This window comes from Lycorma delicatula, chromosome 13 (assembly GCF_047948215.1).
Source record: "Lycorma delicatula isolate Av1 chromosome 13, ASM4794821v1, whole genome shotgun sequence".
NCBI classification, from domain to species: domain Eukaryota; kingdom Metazoa; phylum Arthropoda; class Insecta; order Hemiptera; family Fulgoridae; genus Lycorma; species Lycorma delicatula.
Window position 1 is genome coordinate 13,673,255 of NC_134467.1, and position 18,457 is coordinate 13,691,711.

Sequence of the window (18,457 nt, forward strand, 5' to 3'; positions counted from 1 at the left end):
ATATAAATATGTAATCGGCTTTTCGTTTTTATACTAATCTAATGAGATGGATGAATTTGATGATATTTAATAAGTTTGTTGATATCAGGTTCGATTTTACTCAAAAACAGTCGTAAGTCGCCGCGTTTGGTAACTTGCAAATGATTTCTCTTTTTAGTAAGCGGCGTTGTCACAGCGCTAAATCCACGTTCACACAAATATGACGATGGGAATGCTATCAAAAATCGTTCAACGATAGACCACAATCCAGGGTACAACTGCGGAATTGACTTTTGTAGCCAAAATTGTCGGTAGCCATTTTTGTATTTGATTTTTATTTCCTCGTTCGTTGTCGGTTCTATAAGTTCTTCTTTCAACCGGGATGATATTGCTATGTTGACATTTGAAAAAGGATCTAACACCCGGTCTGGTATTTCCAATTTCAAAATGTCCTGGAATCTTTCGATGAAATCACTGTGAAGATTTTCCAAATGTTGGCAGAGACGAGCAAGTCGTCGTTGTTGCAGGATACTGATAAATTGGGAAAATTATGGAACTCACGTCTGCCGATATTCTTCTTGTGTAAGAGCAGCTCGGCTACGAAAGCAGCGACGACATTTTTTGTTTTTATTAAGTTCAAGTCATCGCCTTGAAGTTGGAGATTCATATCATTAAGCTATGTATAAAGGTCTGTCAGGTATGCGATATCATTCTTTGATGCGATGAGGTTTTCGCGCGATTCTGTGTCTTTGTTTTCCAAGAACTCTATGACAGAGTCAAACAGATTGTAAAAACGAGTCGGACAATTTCCTTTTGATAGCCAACGCACTTCTGTGTGAAAGATCAATCTGTTGAAATCTTCGTCATTATCAACACAAAGCTGATTAAATAATCTGTCATTTAAAGAGTTGTTTCGGATTTTATTGACCGCTCTGATGACATGTTGCAATGGTTGAAATAGACGTTCACTTAAATTTCTAGCAACTAAATGCTGTCGATGTATAACGCAATGTACAGCAAGCACATCAGGAATTTTGTTTTTTAAGTACGATATGAAGCCTTTTTGACACGCTGTCATAGCTGGAGCACCATGTGTTGCAGCTGATATATAATATTCTTCAACGGAATTCCTTTTTCATCACAAAATTTTTCCAATGTTTTAAATACGGTTTCTCCTTTCGTGTCTGTCTCTAAATTTCTAGCAAATAAAAGTTCTCGACATATTTTTTCATCTTTAATAAATCTCACGTAAGACAACAACAATGCTTCATTAGTCGGTAAAGTGGACTCGTCCAACCGAATTGAAAATTTACTAGTCTTCAAATGATTGCACAATGACTTTTCAATGTTTTCAGCCGTTTCATCGATTCGTCTTTGGACAGAACTATTGCTCAAAGGAATTTTTCGAATTATATCTGCCGCCGGTTTATGGAGCACAGTAGTTATAACTTGTTTTATCGCCGGCAAAATTAACGTTTCTCCGATGGTGTGTGGTTTACCTGTTTGAGCAATTAACAGAGAGATATTGTATGAAGCTCGAATTCCGTCATCGTCTTGCTTAACAGCCATCGAAAAAAGTTTCGATACACTTGGCTGAGCGTTATGCTTCTTTTCCAGATCTTGAAAATAGGCTACATTTTTGTCCTTCTTATCCGGATGCATTTTATTCAAATGATCTTGAAGTCTTCAAGGCTTCATCGCTTCGTTTGAAAATGTTTTTGAACAAAGAAGGCGCAAAGCCAAAGATGGGTTTGTTGAATTTTCTACGAATCCATATTTAATATATTCTACACTGTATTGCCGTTTCTTCTTTTTTGCTTCCGACATGGCTTTGTTTTCAAAAATATGTAAATAAAGTGTTGAACTTAAATACTTGTTTAAAGATAGCGCGCGAAACCACAAATGAAAATATAAGAAAAATTACGAGCTTTTATGTAGGATTTAAATACAGCAAGTAACGACAGGAATAAGACAAACACGCACAAACTCGTTTATCTCTTTCGACGCACAATCGTACTGAGCAAGTATCTATGAACCAGCCGATTTCTACCGGATTACACCGATCAGAATTACCAAAATACATTGCTATTTTATTGTACTAATTTATTAGAACGAAACTATTTTTGTTGAATATCTTTCTCATTTATATAAGGTAATTAAAATTTTATATTTCGACTAGTAAATAATACTACTAACAATAATAACTTATTTAACTACGGAAAATAAATTAATATCATTTCGTATTATAGATAAATACGGGTAATTTTTCATCGAATTTTAGTTTATAATTTAGAACTGGTTCAAATAAAAACCGCCGACTAAGCCAGCGTTTTTATTATTTGTAATATTTAATATTTATAATATATAGAAATAGTAAACGATGTTTACAATAAGTGAACTGTTTAGGCTTACTATACTATTTGACACTGGACGGTAATGGGTTAATTGTAAAAAAAAATGTCTAACACAACTTTTTGAACGATAATTATATATGTATTTCCATTTTATATAAAAATGATGATTCTTACATAAGTAATTTCTTATAAAATGCTAGGAAAATATTGTAATATGTTAAAAGCAAGAAAGAAAGTAAAAAAAATCTCAATTTATGTTAATTTACGTATGTATAATATTTTAAAACTCTGCGCGGTAGTTTTTTTCCTAATGTTTAAAATAATTTCTGGTGCAATGTAATTAAGGTAAAATTGCTCTAATTTTTTAACTATCATCGATCGTTTTCCTTTATCCGCAGAAACTTGTTACAATTTGATTGCGTACGGTGTGGGGGCTATGCTACGAAATCTATTTTAAGTTTTTATAACATCATACAGGGTAGAAATATAAACTAATTATTCGTTATTGTGTAGTAGGTGGGTTTTAATTTTAGTGAAATTTAAAATACTATATAAAGTAAATGAAATTACAAATTATACATCGCCGCCCTAACCCACATCAACGCCCCCCCATTTTTTCTGGGCCCCTTAACGCCCCCTCTAGGTTTCAAACGCCCCCAAGGGGGCGTTATCGCCCACTTTGAGAAAGACTGCTATATATTTATAAATAAATAATTGAGAAAATAGTAGGAAATAACTGAAAATAATAAATTAAAAAAAAAAATCTTTGTTGTATCATTTAAAGTTCTATCTTAAACTTCGCCACGTGGGCAGTTTAATTAAATGTTTAACAATTCATTCTATCCTACCCATTCATTTACTACTAAGACGTTAATGAAGATATGTTACGGTAAAGTTACCTCATCGAATAGCGTTGCGGGTAGAATTAAACTACCTGTATTTTATTTCAAGTTCTCATTTCGAGTCTAACTTAATACGTATTGACTTAACATAAAGAAATTGCGTGGAAGTTAAGTTAAAAGAAACTTGAATTCGATTTCATTCTAACTTATATTGATGGTTTTTATTTATTTTTTGGTTTTTTCATAAAACTTACATTTCATTTAAATTTACTATTTGAGTTACATAAAAATATAATTTAAGAAATTCTCACATACCTTTTCTTCAAATAATTACCTAATTTTTTTTTTTTAATTATAATTATATCTATATAAATAAAACACATCTTCGTCGATGTGTGCCCTAATAATTTAAAAATTACTTAACCGATTTCGTTAAAAATTTCACAATTTATTAATATTTGCCCCGGGAGTGTTTACATGTTATCAGTTCCATAATATTTTGCCGGTCTCTGTGGCATGAATTGTAGCGACTTTCACCCGGAGATCCTGGGTTCGAATCTCGGTTAGGTGTGACATTATTCATACTTTTTCAAATGATTTTCCAAATGTTGGCAGAGACGAGCAAGTCGTCGTTGTTGCAGGATACTGATAAATTGGGAAAATTATGGAACTCACGTCTGCCGATATTCTTCTTGTGTAAGAGCAGCTCGGCTACGAAAGCAGCGACGACATTTTTTGTTTTTATTAAGTTCAAGTCATCGCCTTGAAGTTGGAGATTCATATCATTAAGCTATGTATAAAGGTCTGTCAGGTATGCGATATCATTCTTTGATGCGATGAGGTTTTCGCGCGATTCTGTGTCTTTGTTTTCCAAGAACTCTATGACAGAGTCAAACAGATTGTAAAAACGAGTCGGACAATTTCCTTTTGATAGCCAACGCACTTCTGTGTGAAAGATCAATCTGTTGAAATCTTCGTCATTATCAACACAAAGCTGATTAAATAATCTGTCATTTAAAGAGTTGTTTCGGATTTTATTGACCGCTCTGATGACATGTTGCAATGGTTGAAATAGACGTTCACTTAAATTTCTAGCAACTAAATGCTGTCGATGTATAACGCAATGTACAGCAAGCACATCAGGAATTTTGTTTTTTAAGTACGATATGAAGCCTTTTTGACACGCTGTCATAGCTGGAGCACCATGTGTTGCAGCTGATATATAATATTCTTCAACGGAATTCCTTTTTCATCACAAAATTTTTCCAATGTTTTAAATACGGTTTCTCCTTTCGTGTCTGTCTCTAAATTTCTAGCAAATAAAAGTTCTCGACATATTTTTTCATCTTTAATAAATCTCACGTAAGACAACAACAATGCTTCATTAGTCGGTAAAGTGGACTCGTCCAACCGAATTGAAAATTTACTAGTCTTCAAATGATTGCACAATGACTTTTCAATGTTTTCAGCCGTTTCATCGATTCGTCTTTGGACAGAACTATTGCTCAAAGGAATTTTTCGAATTATATCTGCCGCCGGTTTATGGAGCACAGTAGTTATAACTTGTTTTATCGCCGGCAAAATTAACGTTTCTCCGATGGTGTGTGGTTTACCTGTTTGAGCAATTAACAGAGAGATATTGTATGAAGCTCGAATTCCGTCATCGTCTTGCTTAACAGCCATCGAAAAAAGTTTCGATACACTTGGCTGAGCGTTATGCTTCTTTTCCAGATCTTGAAAATAGGCTACATTTTTGTCCTTCTTATCCGGATGCATTTTATTCAAATGATCTTGAAGTCTTCAAGGCTTCATCGCTTCGTTTGAAAATGTTTTTGAACAAAGAAGGCGCAAAGCCAAAGATGGGTTTGTTGAATTTTCTACGAATCCATATTTAATATATTCTACACTGTATTGCCGTTTCTTCTTTTTTGCTTCCGACATGGCTTTGTTTTCAAAAATATGTAAATAAAGTGTTGAACTTAAATACTTGTTTAAAGATAGCGCGCGAAACCACAAATGAAAATATAAGAAAAATTACGAGCTTTTATGTAGGATTTAAATACAGCAAGTAACGACAGGAATAAGACAAACACGCACAAACTCGTTTATCTCTTTCGACGCACAATCGTACTGAGCAAGTATCTATGAACCAGCCGATTTCTACCGGATTACACCGATCAGAATTACCAAAATACATTGCTATTTTATTGTACTAATTTATTAGAACGAAACTATTTTTGTTGAATATCTTTCTCATTTATATAAGGTAATTAAAATTTTATATTTCGACTAGTAAATAATACTACTAACAATAATAACTTATTTAACTACGGAAAATAAATTAATATCATTTCGTATTATAGATAAATACGGGTAATTTTTCATCGAATTTTAGTTTATAATTTAGAACTGGTTCAAATAAAAACCGCCGACTAAGCCAGCGTTTTTATTATTTGTAATATTTAATATTTATAATATATAGAAATAGTAAACGATGTTTACAATAAGTGAACTGTTTAGGCTTACTATACTATTTGACACTGGACGGTAATGGGTTAATTGTAAAAAAAAATGTCTAACACAACTTTTTGAACGATAATTATATATGTATTTCCATTTTATATAAAAATGATGATTCTTACATAAGTAATTTCTTATAAAATGCTAGGAAAATATTGTAATATGTTAAAAGCAAGAAAGAAAGTAAAAAAAATCTCAATTTATGTTAATTTACGTATGTATAATATTTTAAAACTCTGCGCGGTAGTTTTTTTCCTAATGTTTAAAATAATTTCTGGTGCAATGTAATTAAGGTAAAATTGCTCTAATTTTTTAACTATCATCGATCGTTTTCCTTTATCCGCAGAAACTTGTTACAATTTGATTGCGTACGGTGTGGGGGCTATGCTACGAAATCTATTTTAAGTTTTTATAACATCATACAGGGTAGAAATATAAACTAATTATTCGTTATTGTGTAGTAGGTGGGTTTTAATTTTAGTGAAATTTAAAATACTATATAAAGTAAATGAAATTACAAATTATACATCGCCGCCCTAACCCACATCAACGCCCCCCCATTTTTTCTGGGCCCCTTAACGCCCCCTCTAGGTTTCAAACGCCCCCAAGGGGGCGTTATCGCCCACTTTGAGAAAGACTGCTATATATTTATAAATAAATAATTGAGAAAATAGTAGGAAATAACTGAAAATAATAAATTAAAAAAAAAAATCTTTGTTGTATCATTTAAAGTTCTATCTTAAACTTCGCCACGTGGGCAGTTTAATTAAATGTTTAACAATTCATTCTATCCTACCCATTCATTTACTACTAAGACGTTAATGAAGATATGTTACGGTAAAGTTACCTCATCGAATAGCGTTGCGGGTAGAATTAAACTACCTGTATTTTATTTCAAGTTCTCATTTCGAGTCTAACTTAATACGTATTGACTTAACATAAAGAAATTGCGTGGAAGTTAAGTTAAAAGAAACTTGAATTCGATTTCATTCTAACTTATATTGATGGTTTTTATTTATTTTTTGGTTTTTTCATAAAACTTACATTTCATTTAAATTTACTATTTGAGTTACATAAAAATATAATTTAAGAAATTCTCACATACCTTTTCTTCAAATAATTACCTAATTTTTTTTTTTTAATTATAATTATATCTATATAAATAAAACACATCTTCGTCGATGTGTGCCCTAATAATTTAAAAATTACTTAACCGATTTCGTTAAAAATTTCACAATTTATTAATATTTGCCCCGGGAGTGTTTACATGTTATCAGTTCCATAATATTTTGCCGGTCTCTGTGGCATGAATTGTAGCGACTTTCACCCGGAGATCCTGGGTTCGAATCTCGGTTAGGTGTGACATTATTCATACGGTACAAATTTTCCATTTTTTTCTTTCCCATACCTAGGAGGGTGGACCAGCTAATGCATTGTACACCCTAAGAGGTTGCCTTTGTCTCTAACCCACCGAGACCCCGCGGGATCCGGCTATGCCGTTCCCCGCGGGAGTCGTTCACCCAGTAGGCCTTGACTGGGTCTTTTATATGCCTCCCTCTAATAGTATCCCGTCCCTAGGGAGGGATCCAGCCGGGTCTCTGTCTTTTTTTTAATACCCACGAACTCAGGGGGTCCCCGGGCAGTCATCAAGAGTGGTCCACCCTCTCACCCATGAGCAGAGCTGCCCCTGTAAGACCCTATCTCCAGGTTACCCCGTTTCACTTAACACAGCGTCTCGTTCCTTATTCTTTATAATATTCGCGAGTAAGGTTGCTGCGGCATTCCATTCACGATGTCTCTTTAACATGAATTGTACGGTATTATCCGGTGTCATTCCTGGAATGGTCCATGTGCGCCTCAGTTCGTCCTACCGGTGACACAAGTATATCGTGTGTTCCACGGTATCTATTTGTTCACAGTATTGGCAAACCGGTTCGGGCCTTTTGCCAAAGGTAAGCCGCAAACCATCCATACCTAGTCAACAACTGAGACAGGTGGAAGCCCCCTCCTCATGATTTCTGGAGACCGACGAGTCAATTCTTAGAATCATTCTTCTTGTCCAACAACCGGTATTTGGGGCTTGCCAGTATGTCTGCCGTTCTTCCAACATCTGATTTCGGGCTTCTTTGCGCGGCACACCATGTCTTATCCTTTTCAACATCAGGACGCGAAGATGTACGGGAGGAACTCCCGTACAGGAACTCCGTACTCCCAGAGGTCCTGGGTTCGAATTTTGATCAGGTATGACATTTTTCATACGCTACAAATTTTCCATTTGAGCTAAATGATCATAGCAGTCGATGCCTGGACATCTCATTAAAAAAAAATCTGTTGTACACATCACATGACTTCTTTGTACTCCTGTTAAATTACATATACACAATTTTAAAAGAACATAAAATTTTATTCCATTAATAACTTCTGATATTTTTTATTTTTTTTATTGTTGTTATTGAATTATTATTTATTGTAATTTTTTTTTACAATCAGAGGTTAATAATTATTAATAAATCAATATATCTGAATTAAAAAAAAAAAAAAGTTAAAAAAGAGGAGACTAAGTCGCATTCGAACCGATGTGCCTTCCCCTTGTAAGATCCAAATATTTCATTGATTAAAATTTTATTTAGCTATAATTCTGGAACCGATGAAAATAAGTACCACTTCAGGTATATCATTGAAAAGTTCTCAATGAGAGCTTATTACTGCAGTTAAAAAAAAGTCCTAAATTCAAATTTTTTGGATTTTGGTTTTTTTTGGATACTTTTGGTCCAGTTGACTGCAATCAAAAGGGGGGGTGCAGAGGTGTTACAACAATCCTAAATCCAAAATTTCAACATCCTACGGCTAATCGTTTTTAGTTATGGGAGATAATTTAGTAATTGTCAACACCCAGTTTAAAAATCATAACAGAAGAATATACACTTGGAAAAAGTCAGGCGATACTGCACGGTATCAGATAGATATCATGGTTAAGCAAAGATTTAGAAATCAACTCGTTGACTGCAAAACTTACCCTAGAGCAGACATTGATAGCGACCATAATTTAGTGATAGAGTAACAGTAGTAGTTTAGATCCAGAGTAACAGTACAAGGTGAAAAGATAAAGATGCTACGATTTGCTGATGATACAGTAATTCTAGCCGAGAATAAAAAGGATTTAGAAGAAACAATAAACAATGGGTGAAGTTCCACACAAGAACTACTGCATGAATATAAACACGAACAAAACAAAAGTAATGAAATGTAGTAGAAATACAAAGATGGACCACTGAATGTAAAAATAGGAAGAGAAAAGATTATGGAGGTAAAAGGATTTTGTTATATGGGAAGTACAATTTCTAAAGATGGACAAAACAGGGGCATAATAAAATAGAAACATAATTTGTTTACATCAGAAATTAATTTAAACGTCAGGAAAACATTTTTGAAAGTATATGTTTCGAACATAGCTTTATAGAGAAGTAAAACTTGGACGATCAGAGTACCTGAGAAGAAAATATTAGAAGCTTTTGAAATTTGTTGCTATAAGAGGTTAAAAATCAGACGAGTGGATAAAGTGACAAATGAAGAGGTGTTGCAGCAAATTGATAAGAGATTAAGCGTTTGGAAAAATATATTTATAAGAATAGACACTCTTATAGGCCACATATTAAGGCATCCTGGAATAGTCACTTGACATTAAAGGGACAGGTAGATGGGAATAATTGTGCAGGCAGGGAATGTTTGGAATATGTAAAACAGATTGTTAGGGATGTAGGATGAAGGGGGTGTACCAAAATGAAATGACTGGCACTATATAGGAAATCTTGGAGAGCTGCATCAAGCCAGTCAAATGAGTGAAGACAAAAAAAAGTACAGGTATTTTCAGATACATCAAAGTTTGGTGCTATACAACCATCAGGAAAAAGATGTTAAAGTTGCACCAATATCTTCACATAAACATAACTTATTTTTTACAACATTGAAAACTCATATAATCTCCGCCTTAGAAACTTCATCTTGAAATAAAAAGAAGTAACTGTGTTGTCATTTTCCATAAATGAAGTCAAGGAATCAAATGTATCACTTGCTGCTGAAATGGTATTACTCCGACCAAAAGATCAAGGCAAACTGTTCTCACAACTGCTGATCAAAGTATTCATCTATTAAGTGTAAGTATTGCTGGCAGATTAAATTTTCAGTAAAAGCTACCTTAATTAAAGAAAACAGTAAACTGTGCAAGTAAACACAGTAAGCACAGTAAACTGTGCCTTTCAACCCAAATTGCCTGATCCAAAATGTTTCTTACACACATCACAGAAAACATCTCTACCTGTTCTCAACCGACCAAATTCCGGGGAGGGGGTAATCTAACCACTCATCAGTAAACTCAGTAAACAGTCTTTTTAGATACCATTTAAAAGCGATTAATTACCTAAAATTAGAAAACTTTGCTGTTCGTCAGATTCTTGCAGGACACAGTTTCCAACAAGCTCCCCAGGGCACTGCGGCACACAGTTTGGGAATCACTGTATTAGAGAATACATTTAAAATAAAAATACCACTTGCTGCTTGTTTTTTTAAATTCTTACAGTTCTTAGCACTGTTGTCATGGGCACCTCTTCATCAACGTATTAAAAATCTTTTAAAAAAGAAAGCTGTATTCCTCCTTAGCCAGATTGTTAAAGATTATGAAACTCAGATTTTTAACAATCAAACTAAGGGCTAACATCCTTCCTTTTTTAAATTTTATTTCTTTTTAAAACGTTTGATGAAATGGTGTGCACTGCAAAAGTGTTAATATGTGAACATATTAACTGTTGTCAATTGTAAACTATTCGCGCATCAGTGTCGCCACAAGTTATAGTTTTTCTATAAAAAAAGGCCTAATGGATCAAGGAATGGTTACTATAATGGAAGCTAATCAGTATTTTGGATTCCTTTCAAGGAACACATTGAATACTTGCCGAAAAATATTGTTTGTAATAAAGCACTTATAGTCAAGCGTCTAATAGAAGAGTATACCATATGCGAGAACCTCAGAAAAGGGTTTGGTTTAAGAAATAATTTTGCTGCTGATTTGGAAGACGGAAATGAAGAAAAAATAGTTGTGTATTTGCATGCCAGTGGACTATTACAAGTCAATTAGCAAATTTAAGCTGCGTTAAGGACTCTCTAAGTGAAGCAGTTTAATTCTATAGATAAAAAAGGGTGTCTTGAAGCGTGGCATGTATAGGGTCGGGAGGTAGCCCTCCTGCCTAGGACACTCAGGCTTGCCTGCATGCATGAGTGGAGGAGTCGGGAGTCAGGACATATCCTAAGATAGCACGGCGGACCCTCGAGGGTGGTCAGAGAATACAGGGCAAAAGGTATGCACAAGGCATGCCTGGAGCCAGGTAGGTTAGGACCGGGAAGGGCAGCCTCCCCTCCAAGAGGTTCTTTGGCTGTCCTGAACAGGTGGTAAAATTGCTCCTATGATGCAGGGGAACTCCGATAGATTAAGTTCTACAAGACAATTTATAGGGGACAGTCAACCACCACGGCATCCTGCAGTGACTGATGTAATGCTTAATGGCAGTTCCAGTTAGCCCAGGGGTGCTTACAAAGAAAAAGGAAAAAATTCTATAGATTGGTATGGTGAAGACAAACTTTTTCATTTTTATTTTGTGTTTTATTTATTTTTTCATTTTAAGATCGGGGCCCTTTACACCCTGTAAGTGTTCTTAGTGTCTTTAATATATGTGAGTTCCTAAATTTTTTGTGTTTTTAAATAAAATGTAAGGGCCCTTTACACTCTTACATACGATGAACCTGATGGTGATTTAAACCTTATTTTAAACAAGAGCTAATGACAACCATGAAGTCGATGCCCATATAACAAAAAAATGTTGATGAAAATAATAATAATAAAATGAAAATTATTAATAATAATGAAAATTTGAGGCTAATGACCACAGCAGTTGATAATTAAAAGATATCAGCGGGACACCAATTTTCCAGATGTCCAATCTGGAAATAACAACAATAATTGTGAGCATTAATTATAAAACGGCTTTTGGATTATTCCTCCACCATCAGGGATTGATTACTTATGAATTTTGTAGTTGTGAATATAAATTTTTATAAATAATGTAAATAAAGATAAAAATTAAAATTATTATGTTCATAACATTGACTGTCAAATGTTAAAAGAAAACGTCTTCTCAGCAAGATGTTCATAACTGTTATGAAGTATACATTGAATCATTTATCCAACCCAATAATTATTAATTATTGTATAATTTGCTTGAATAGGATATAGTTATCAAATTTGATTTGTTCATTTATTAGTTTATTATTAATCAGATATATACATGAAATTTCTCTAATATACTAGTGCTATGAAAATTATTGGTGATTCCAATATTTCAGTAAATACACATTTGGGTTGTAATTTTGATTATTCTCTATAATGTGTTTAGCAAAGTTAGATTGTTTTTTATTATTTTTATATATGCAACTAATGATTTCTTCAATTCTAACTGAGAACCAACAATTTATCATACCTATATATTTTAGATCACAATTTTCACATTTAAGACTATATACTTGTTAATATTATATGTAGTTAAGAAACAAACTGTATAAAATAGAAAATTTACATATTAGGTAATAATAATGAAAAATGAAATCATGAAAATAATAATAGTAATAAAAATTAATAATACTGAAAGTTTGGGGCTAGGTAATAAAAACTATTAATAATGAAAATTTGGGGCTAACGACTATAGCAGTCTATGACTAAGAGATACCAGTGGGACACAAATTTTCCATATGTCCAACTAAGGCTAATTTTCCATAGATCCAGACTAGGCAACTTAAAAAAAATAATGCATTATTTAAAAAATTTAAATGCTATTCAAATAAATCTTCGCTACAATAGGAATTTTTTTTATCAATCTTAATTTTACTAGGTTATGTAATTTAATGTTTTTCAATTCATTCAGCAAAAACAATGTATTTTGGTCTTTATAAAACCAATTATAAAAGCAAATTTCTGCACACTGTATTTTATGAAATATATTACTGAATCTCTTTTTTATTACATTGTACATATGTTCCACATTTCTTTTTACTTCTACTAAATACATTTATTTATATTTTTACTTTGTATCTTACCCATTAAACATTAGAATGATATGTGCAGTATACATGATAAACCTTTTTTAAACTGTCCTTTTCAATTTTCCAAATTTGGCCTTGCATGGTCCATCTGAATAACTGATGTTCCACTGTACGCAAAATCTGACACTCTTACCACTTCATTTTCAAGTTTTAAATTTGCTGATTTAACTAAGTTGGTCTCTTCAATTGCTAAGGGATCTTTTTCGATACCACAATTCATAATTTCAAGCGGTTCCTCTTTCAGTTGTACTAAATTTATTTGCTGTAATAAAAAAACAATAAATTAATGCTTCAAAGTAAATATGTTTATGATTAATTGTACAACTTATAAAATTAAAATAAATTGTATATCTAATTCAGTTGTTCAAAAAGAATATGGCTTGTTGGGCCGTCAAATGTACATGGTGTACTGAAGTGTCTTCGAAAGCATGATCTCTTACACGGCGCCCATTTGGGTGCATAGGTTGGATATGAATAGAGCACTTCTTCAAAATTTAAGAAGTGCCCAGCGCACAGCCTCAATTGTATGCACTGGTATTTTTAAAACAACCTCCTACAAGGCTACCACCATATTGGGAAAGGTTTTCCCAATCGATTCAGTGGTGAAAGTTTGGGCTTCCATGTGGAGATTGCGAAGAGGCCGGGAAGCTGAGGTATTTGGGATGCGGTTTTGAGCTGGGCCAGTACCGGAGCGGAACAGTGATCACAATGGATCTAAATTTTGTTCAGTTGCTCATCTCCTGCCTGTGGAAGAGGCTGCAGAGCCTCGCGATAGAAGCATGGCAGCTGGAATGGAACACCACGACTATGGGAAGATCCTTGTATAACTTTATACAGGATTTGGGGGGATGGTATGCCTTGAGCTCATTTTTAAGGGCAACAGGTGCTCAGGTGCTCACCAACCATGTTAATTTGAACCAATATCTATTTTGGTTCTGCCTGGCAGCTGATGACCTGTGTCTGCGGGGAGGTCCAGTCAAATGAACACCTGATATCTGACTGCCCTGCTCTTCAGGGAGGCGGGGCAGAGTCTGGACCACCCTGGAACTGAGAGGTCAAGGGAAAAATTGGCCACTCACAGCGGCGAGAGCCGCATTGTCGGATCGTGTGGGAATTCCTAGATGTGGTTGCTTTGTTCAACTGGTATCCATAGTTTGCTTAAGGGAAGGACTCTTACCGCATTGCTGTGGGAAGCTAACCCTGAGTATGGCTGACCATCAGCCTATTATTATGGCTCCAAGCACTGTAAAATGGTAGACAGGTACTTGCTGGCATTCAGCGACCAATGCGTGGCAACGATTTGCTGCCTAGACGAAATAAATTTTATTATGGATGTCATATATATTTTTAGTAGTTGGGTACACCTACCCATTTTAGCAAATATATGACAAGTGAGCGGTTGAGACACGTAAGTGATATGGCACCGCGCTTAGTCTGGTCACGCTGCTAGATAAGCTCTAGGAGCTATGTTAGGATAAACTGTTCACTAAACTGTTCGAGGCTCAGTATCCGTTTGTGGCACAGACATTCAGTCTTATGCTTTAGGGTGACCAAATGGGGTAGTGACAGGAGAAATGCCAAGCAAACCAATCTAATTCACTTACCACACACATAAACAATGCAGTCACAGTCAAATTACTTTTTTTATTATTGTTAATTGACTTTAATGAGCAAGGTTTTGTATGGGAAAACCAAGGAAATATTTCTTTCCTAAATGTTATCGTACAAATTTAAATGTTAAAATGCTGCTACTCACCTTACAAATTGTAACGTGGTATTTGTTTTCTACAAATTATAATCTTATACAATCAAACAATTTGCTAAACTGTTGTGGCAATTCTCCCGATTCAGTTTTTTTCTAATTTTACAAACATTAATATTAATATTGTGTATGGCAAAATTTTTCATAGTGATAAATATAATATACCTTTAGAGAAAATGTTATCTAAAATTTTGAATTCTAATCTTATATCTGATCAATAAAAAACCAGATATAAAAATATAAATTTTCTAAGATTCAACATTTAATGAATGAGAGTTTGATTCTAAATAGTATTTATTTACTTTTTATGTTGCCACATACGCTTAAAGCTTGTGTGTAGAACACGAAAATACAATTTTGTAACATAAGAAAAATACCATGTCTGATTGGAATTTGATATTGATGATATAGAAATTTTTGCTGAGTAATTGCAAATATATATTACAGTGGTCACTATGAAAGAAGCCGCTTGTGTTTAAACTATTGCACCTCAGTAAAAAAAAAAAAAATTAAAAATAATCACACAATAAAAATGAAGGTATAATCAGAAACTGCATTTATTTTTGCGCTAACTAGACTAGACCGGTTTTAGTTACTGTCATTTGTTTAAAAATTATGGGCATGAAAAGCAGATTTTTTGCAATTTTTTTTGAGGCCATCAACTTTGAATTGCTCTACAATCCAAACAAACAGAGATAAAAATTTTATACTTTTGGAAGTAGATTAAACGATTGTTTCTCAATAATTTTAATTAAGATTTAGCCCACAACTATTACTATTTAAGCCTACAGGTTGTTCAATAAAAAAACATTACATTTCGGTTAACATTAGGTGCAGTAAAAATAAATTTCCATTAATATCAGGCATTAATTTTGTAGAGTTGAATTAATAAACATTCGCGTTTTATGGTGAGGATCATAATAATCAATTTAAAATTGTGGCAATATATGAAGGACTGAAGAAGCAGTCTCAGTGAGCAGTTGTCTCAATACTGATTACAGTATATTATATTATGTCACTGTATATTAGTATAAATTAATTGCAATGCCAGTGTTCAGTCTGATGAGTTTATTAAGCCCTTAGCTGTGATATCTAACAAGGTATATGATACTTTATTTCCATACATTCAGTTCATTCTGATTTGTTTGCAAGATTATTTAATGGTGCCACATTACATCAAAGACAATTTAGAATACTACATTAATTTACATTTTTTTATCAGGTTATAAGTTTTTTTTTTGTAATTTTTCTGTGTATATCTTAAGTTGAATATGAATGAGATGGAAACACCTTTGTTTCCCGATCAACATGGCTGTACAATTAAGGGTGGTTCCAGAACGTAATCTACAATGAATATAAATTTCTTCAAAAGCTAACTGACTGAATTCCGTAGCACGATTTACTTTGATGAAGTTCATGCACTCACTGCTAAAAATTGCAGCATTAGTTGGAGGTCGCTACAAAGGATATGTAGGACAGCTAAGGAGTGCGATAGTAATGACAGTAGCGTTCAGTTTGAAATGCCAGAGAAAAATAGGACACGGAATGCAAATCTGTTACTGAGCGATTTCAACTATCATGTATTGCACACAATCATATATCGGTAACTACCCATACCGTTCAGAATGAAATCCCTACCATTAAGAAGTTCAAAGATGAAATACGGGAAAAACTGGATATAAATCTATCATCTATGACCGTTTAAAATATTGTAAAAAAAATTGGTTTTTGTTATAAAAAAAACTGAAGATGATCAACATTTCTCGATGGAATAAATTGATATTGCATTAAAAAGAACTGAATTTTTAAAACACAATTACAAATTAAAAGCGTCATGTGATGATCGACGTATATTTTACACAGATGAGACGTGGGTTAATGAAAATCATTCTCATAAATATATATAGCAAGATTCAAAGAAAAATAAGCCACTAAAATTAAAATCCACATCAGACAGGCAGTCATTTAATAGTATGTCATGCAGGTTCGGCTAAAACAGGGTTCATTAAAGAAAGTAATAGCAGTAAATTCTTCTGAATATCATTCAAAAATGAACAGGAACAGTTTCAATAATTGGTTTACAAATGAGTTTTTGAATTACTTACAAGAAGGGAATGTAATAATAATAGATAACACAACTTATCACCCTTTTGCGGTAAATAAAGTTACCACCAACAGCTGGAGGAAAGCTGAAATCCAACAGTAGCTTCACAAGCTTTATTAGTTAATATTATCCATGTATAAAGTAATCTGATAAAACTGTGTGAAAGACAATATTAAACCATGCCTATATGTAGCTGATTATTATAGCAACAAACAGGAAACACACCAAGCATTGGTTGCAGCTGTACTTTTTGAATGAACTTTTCATACCTTTCCGACCTCAATTAAAAGCTTAACATTACATACATTATTTTCAAAATATTGTCATCTTATTAAAATTGTTTCAATGATTACAACGATGACTGTTTTTCCATAAAATATTCACTGAAATTAAAGGCAGTCTGTCTCATAAAAAAACACTCTGCATGCTTACGTATTTGGGATAAATCCTAATTATAATTATTGAGAAACAATCGTTTAACCTACCTCCAAAAGCAGAAAACTTTTATCTGTATTGGTTTTAATTTTATATCAATCAAAGTTGACATTCTCAAAAAAAATATGCAAAAAATTGTGACTTTTCCACTTCTCACACCCCTAATTTTCAAATGAATGACTGTAACTAAAATCGGCCAAATCCAATTGGCAAAAAAAAAAAACTGCAGTTTCCAACTGAAATACAACAGTTTAAACACAAGTGCCATCTTTCATGGCAACCACTATTATAATATTGTTGAAACTTATGTACCAAAACTACTTGCAAAAAAATGTAATTTTCTAGTGAAATTATTATCACAATTACTAACAATAAAAAGTTCTATAAACTTCAAAAACAATATAGATCTACTTATTATTAGGAATTATTTAAGAACAAAGTGTATTCAATACTCAGTCATAACGATCTGTTATTAAATTACACTGTTAAAAGTTGAGGAATCTTTAATCTGATGCTTCCAAAGATTTTTTAAAATTTGTTAATAAAAATGAGAACAGTAGATCTTGTCCATCTTGTATTCTTTATGAAATGAGTATGCGCTAATAAGGGCGCTGATATTATAGAACTTTACTAAAAATTTTGGGAGTGTCTATACTAACAATGATTTTTCCTTAACTGAAATTACATTTAGTTGTAATGATTGCTGCAGTTAAACATTATTTTAACTGAAAATGATGTTGAAGAGGCCTTTTGACTTAATGCTAACTCTTTGACAAGCACAGAATATATTCATCCTCTTTTAGTGAAGAAATGCTCTGCCTATTTTATACAATTCTTAACTAAGCTCTTCAATCATTCTTTAAATAGTCTTCTATTTCCTGGTGTTACAAAAATTTGTTACATATGTTCATTATTTAAAATAAATAAATATATATTTTGTTTTATAAATAAATCTGTAGAACTACCTTATTTAACATCCCTGAAAAATTTGGTGTGGATCCCAACAGAATTAACATTACTGAACAGACTATTCTAAACACAAAATCAGAAGAGTAAAATTAAAATGAGAATTGTCACAAGAATTAGAAATTAAAACAGAAGTAAGACAAGGAAGTGGTTAGCATTATTCCTTTTCACCTGTCCAAGAGAAAGTAATAAAAGAACAGGAAAAGGTGAAAAAAGTTGGTGAAAAGGTAAAAAACTCAAAAAGGCAGCAGAACAAATATACAACCTAATATAATTTGTAAGGAAAATAAGTCTAAAAATTTCTTTGAAAAGGCATAATTCATGACCAACCAAGATTCCCCCAAGCCTC

General features: G+C 33.1%; 1 protein-coding gene across 2 annotated transcripts in view; it reads right to left on the bottom strand.

Moving 5' to 3' along the window:
• Positions 1-18,457, bottom strand: part of LOC142333932 (uncharacterized) — a 137,361-nt gene that overhangs the window by 89,524 nt on the left and 29,380 nt on the right. For both annotated transcript variants that reach the window (XM_075381558.1, XM_075381557.1), the window contains one exon: positions 12,836-13,103. In XM_075381558.1, the coding sequence (XP_075237673.1) occupies positions 12,836-12,839 (4 nt within the window). In that variant the 5' untranslated portion in view covers positions 12,840-13,103. The remainder of the gene's footprint in view (positions 1-12,835; positions 13,104-18,457) is intronic.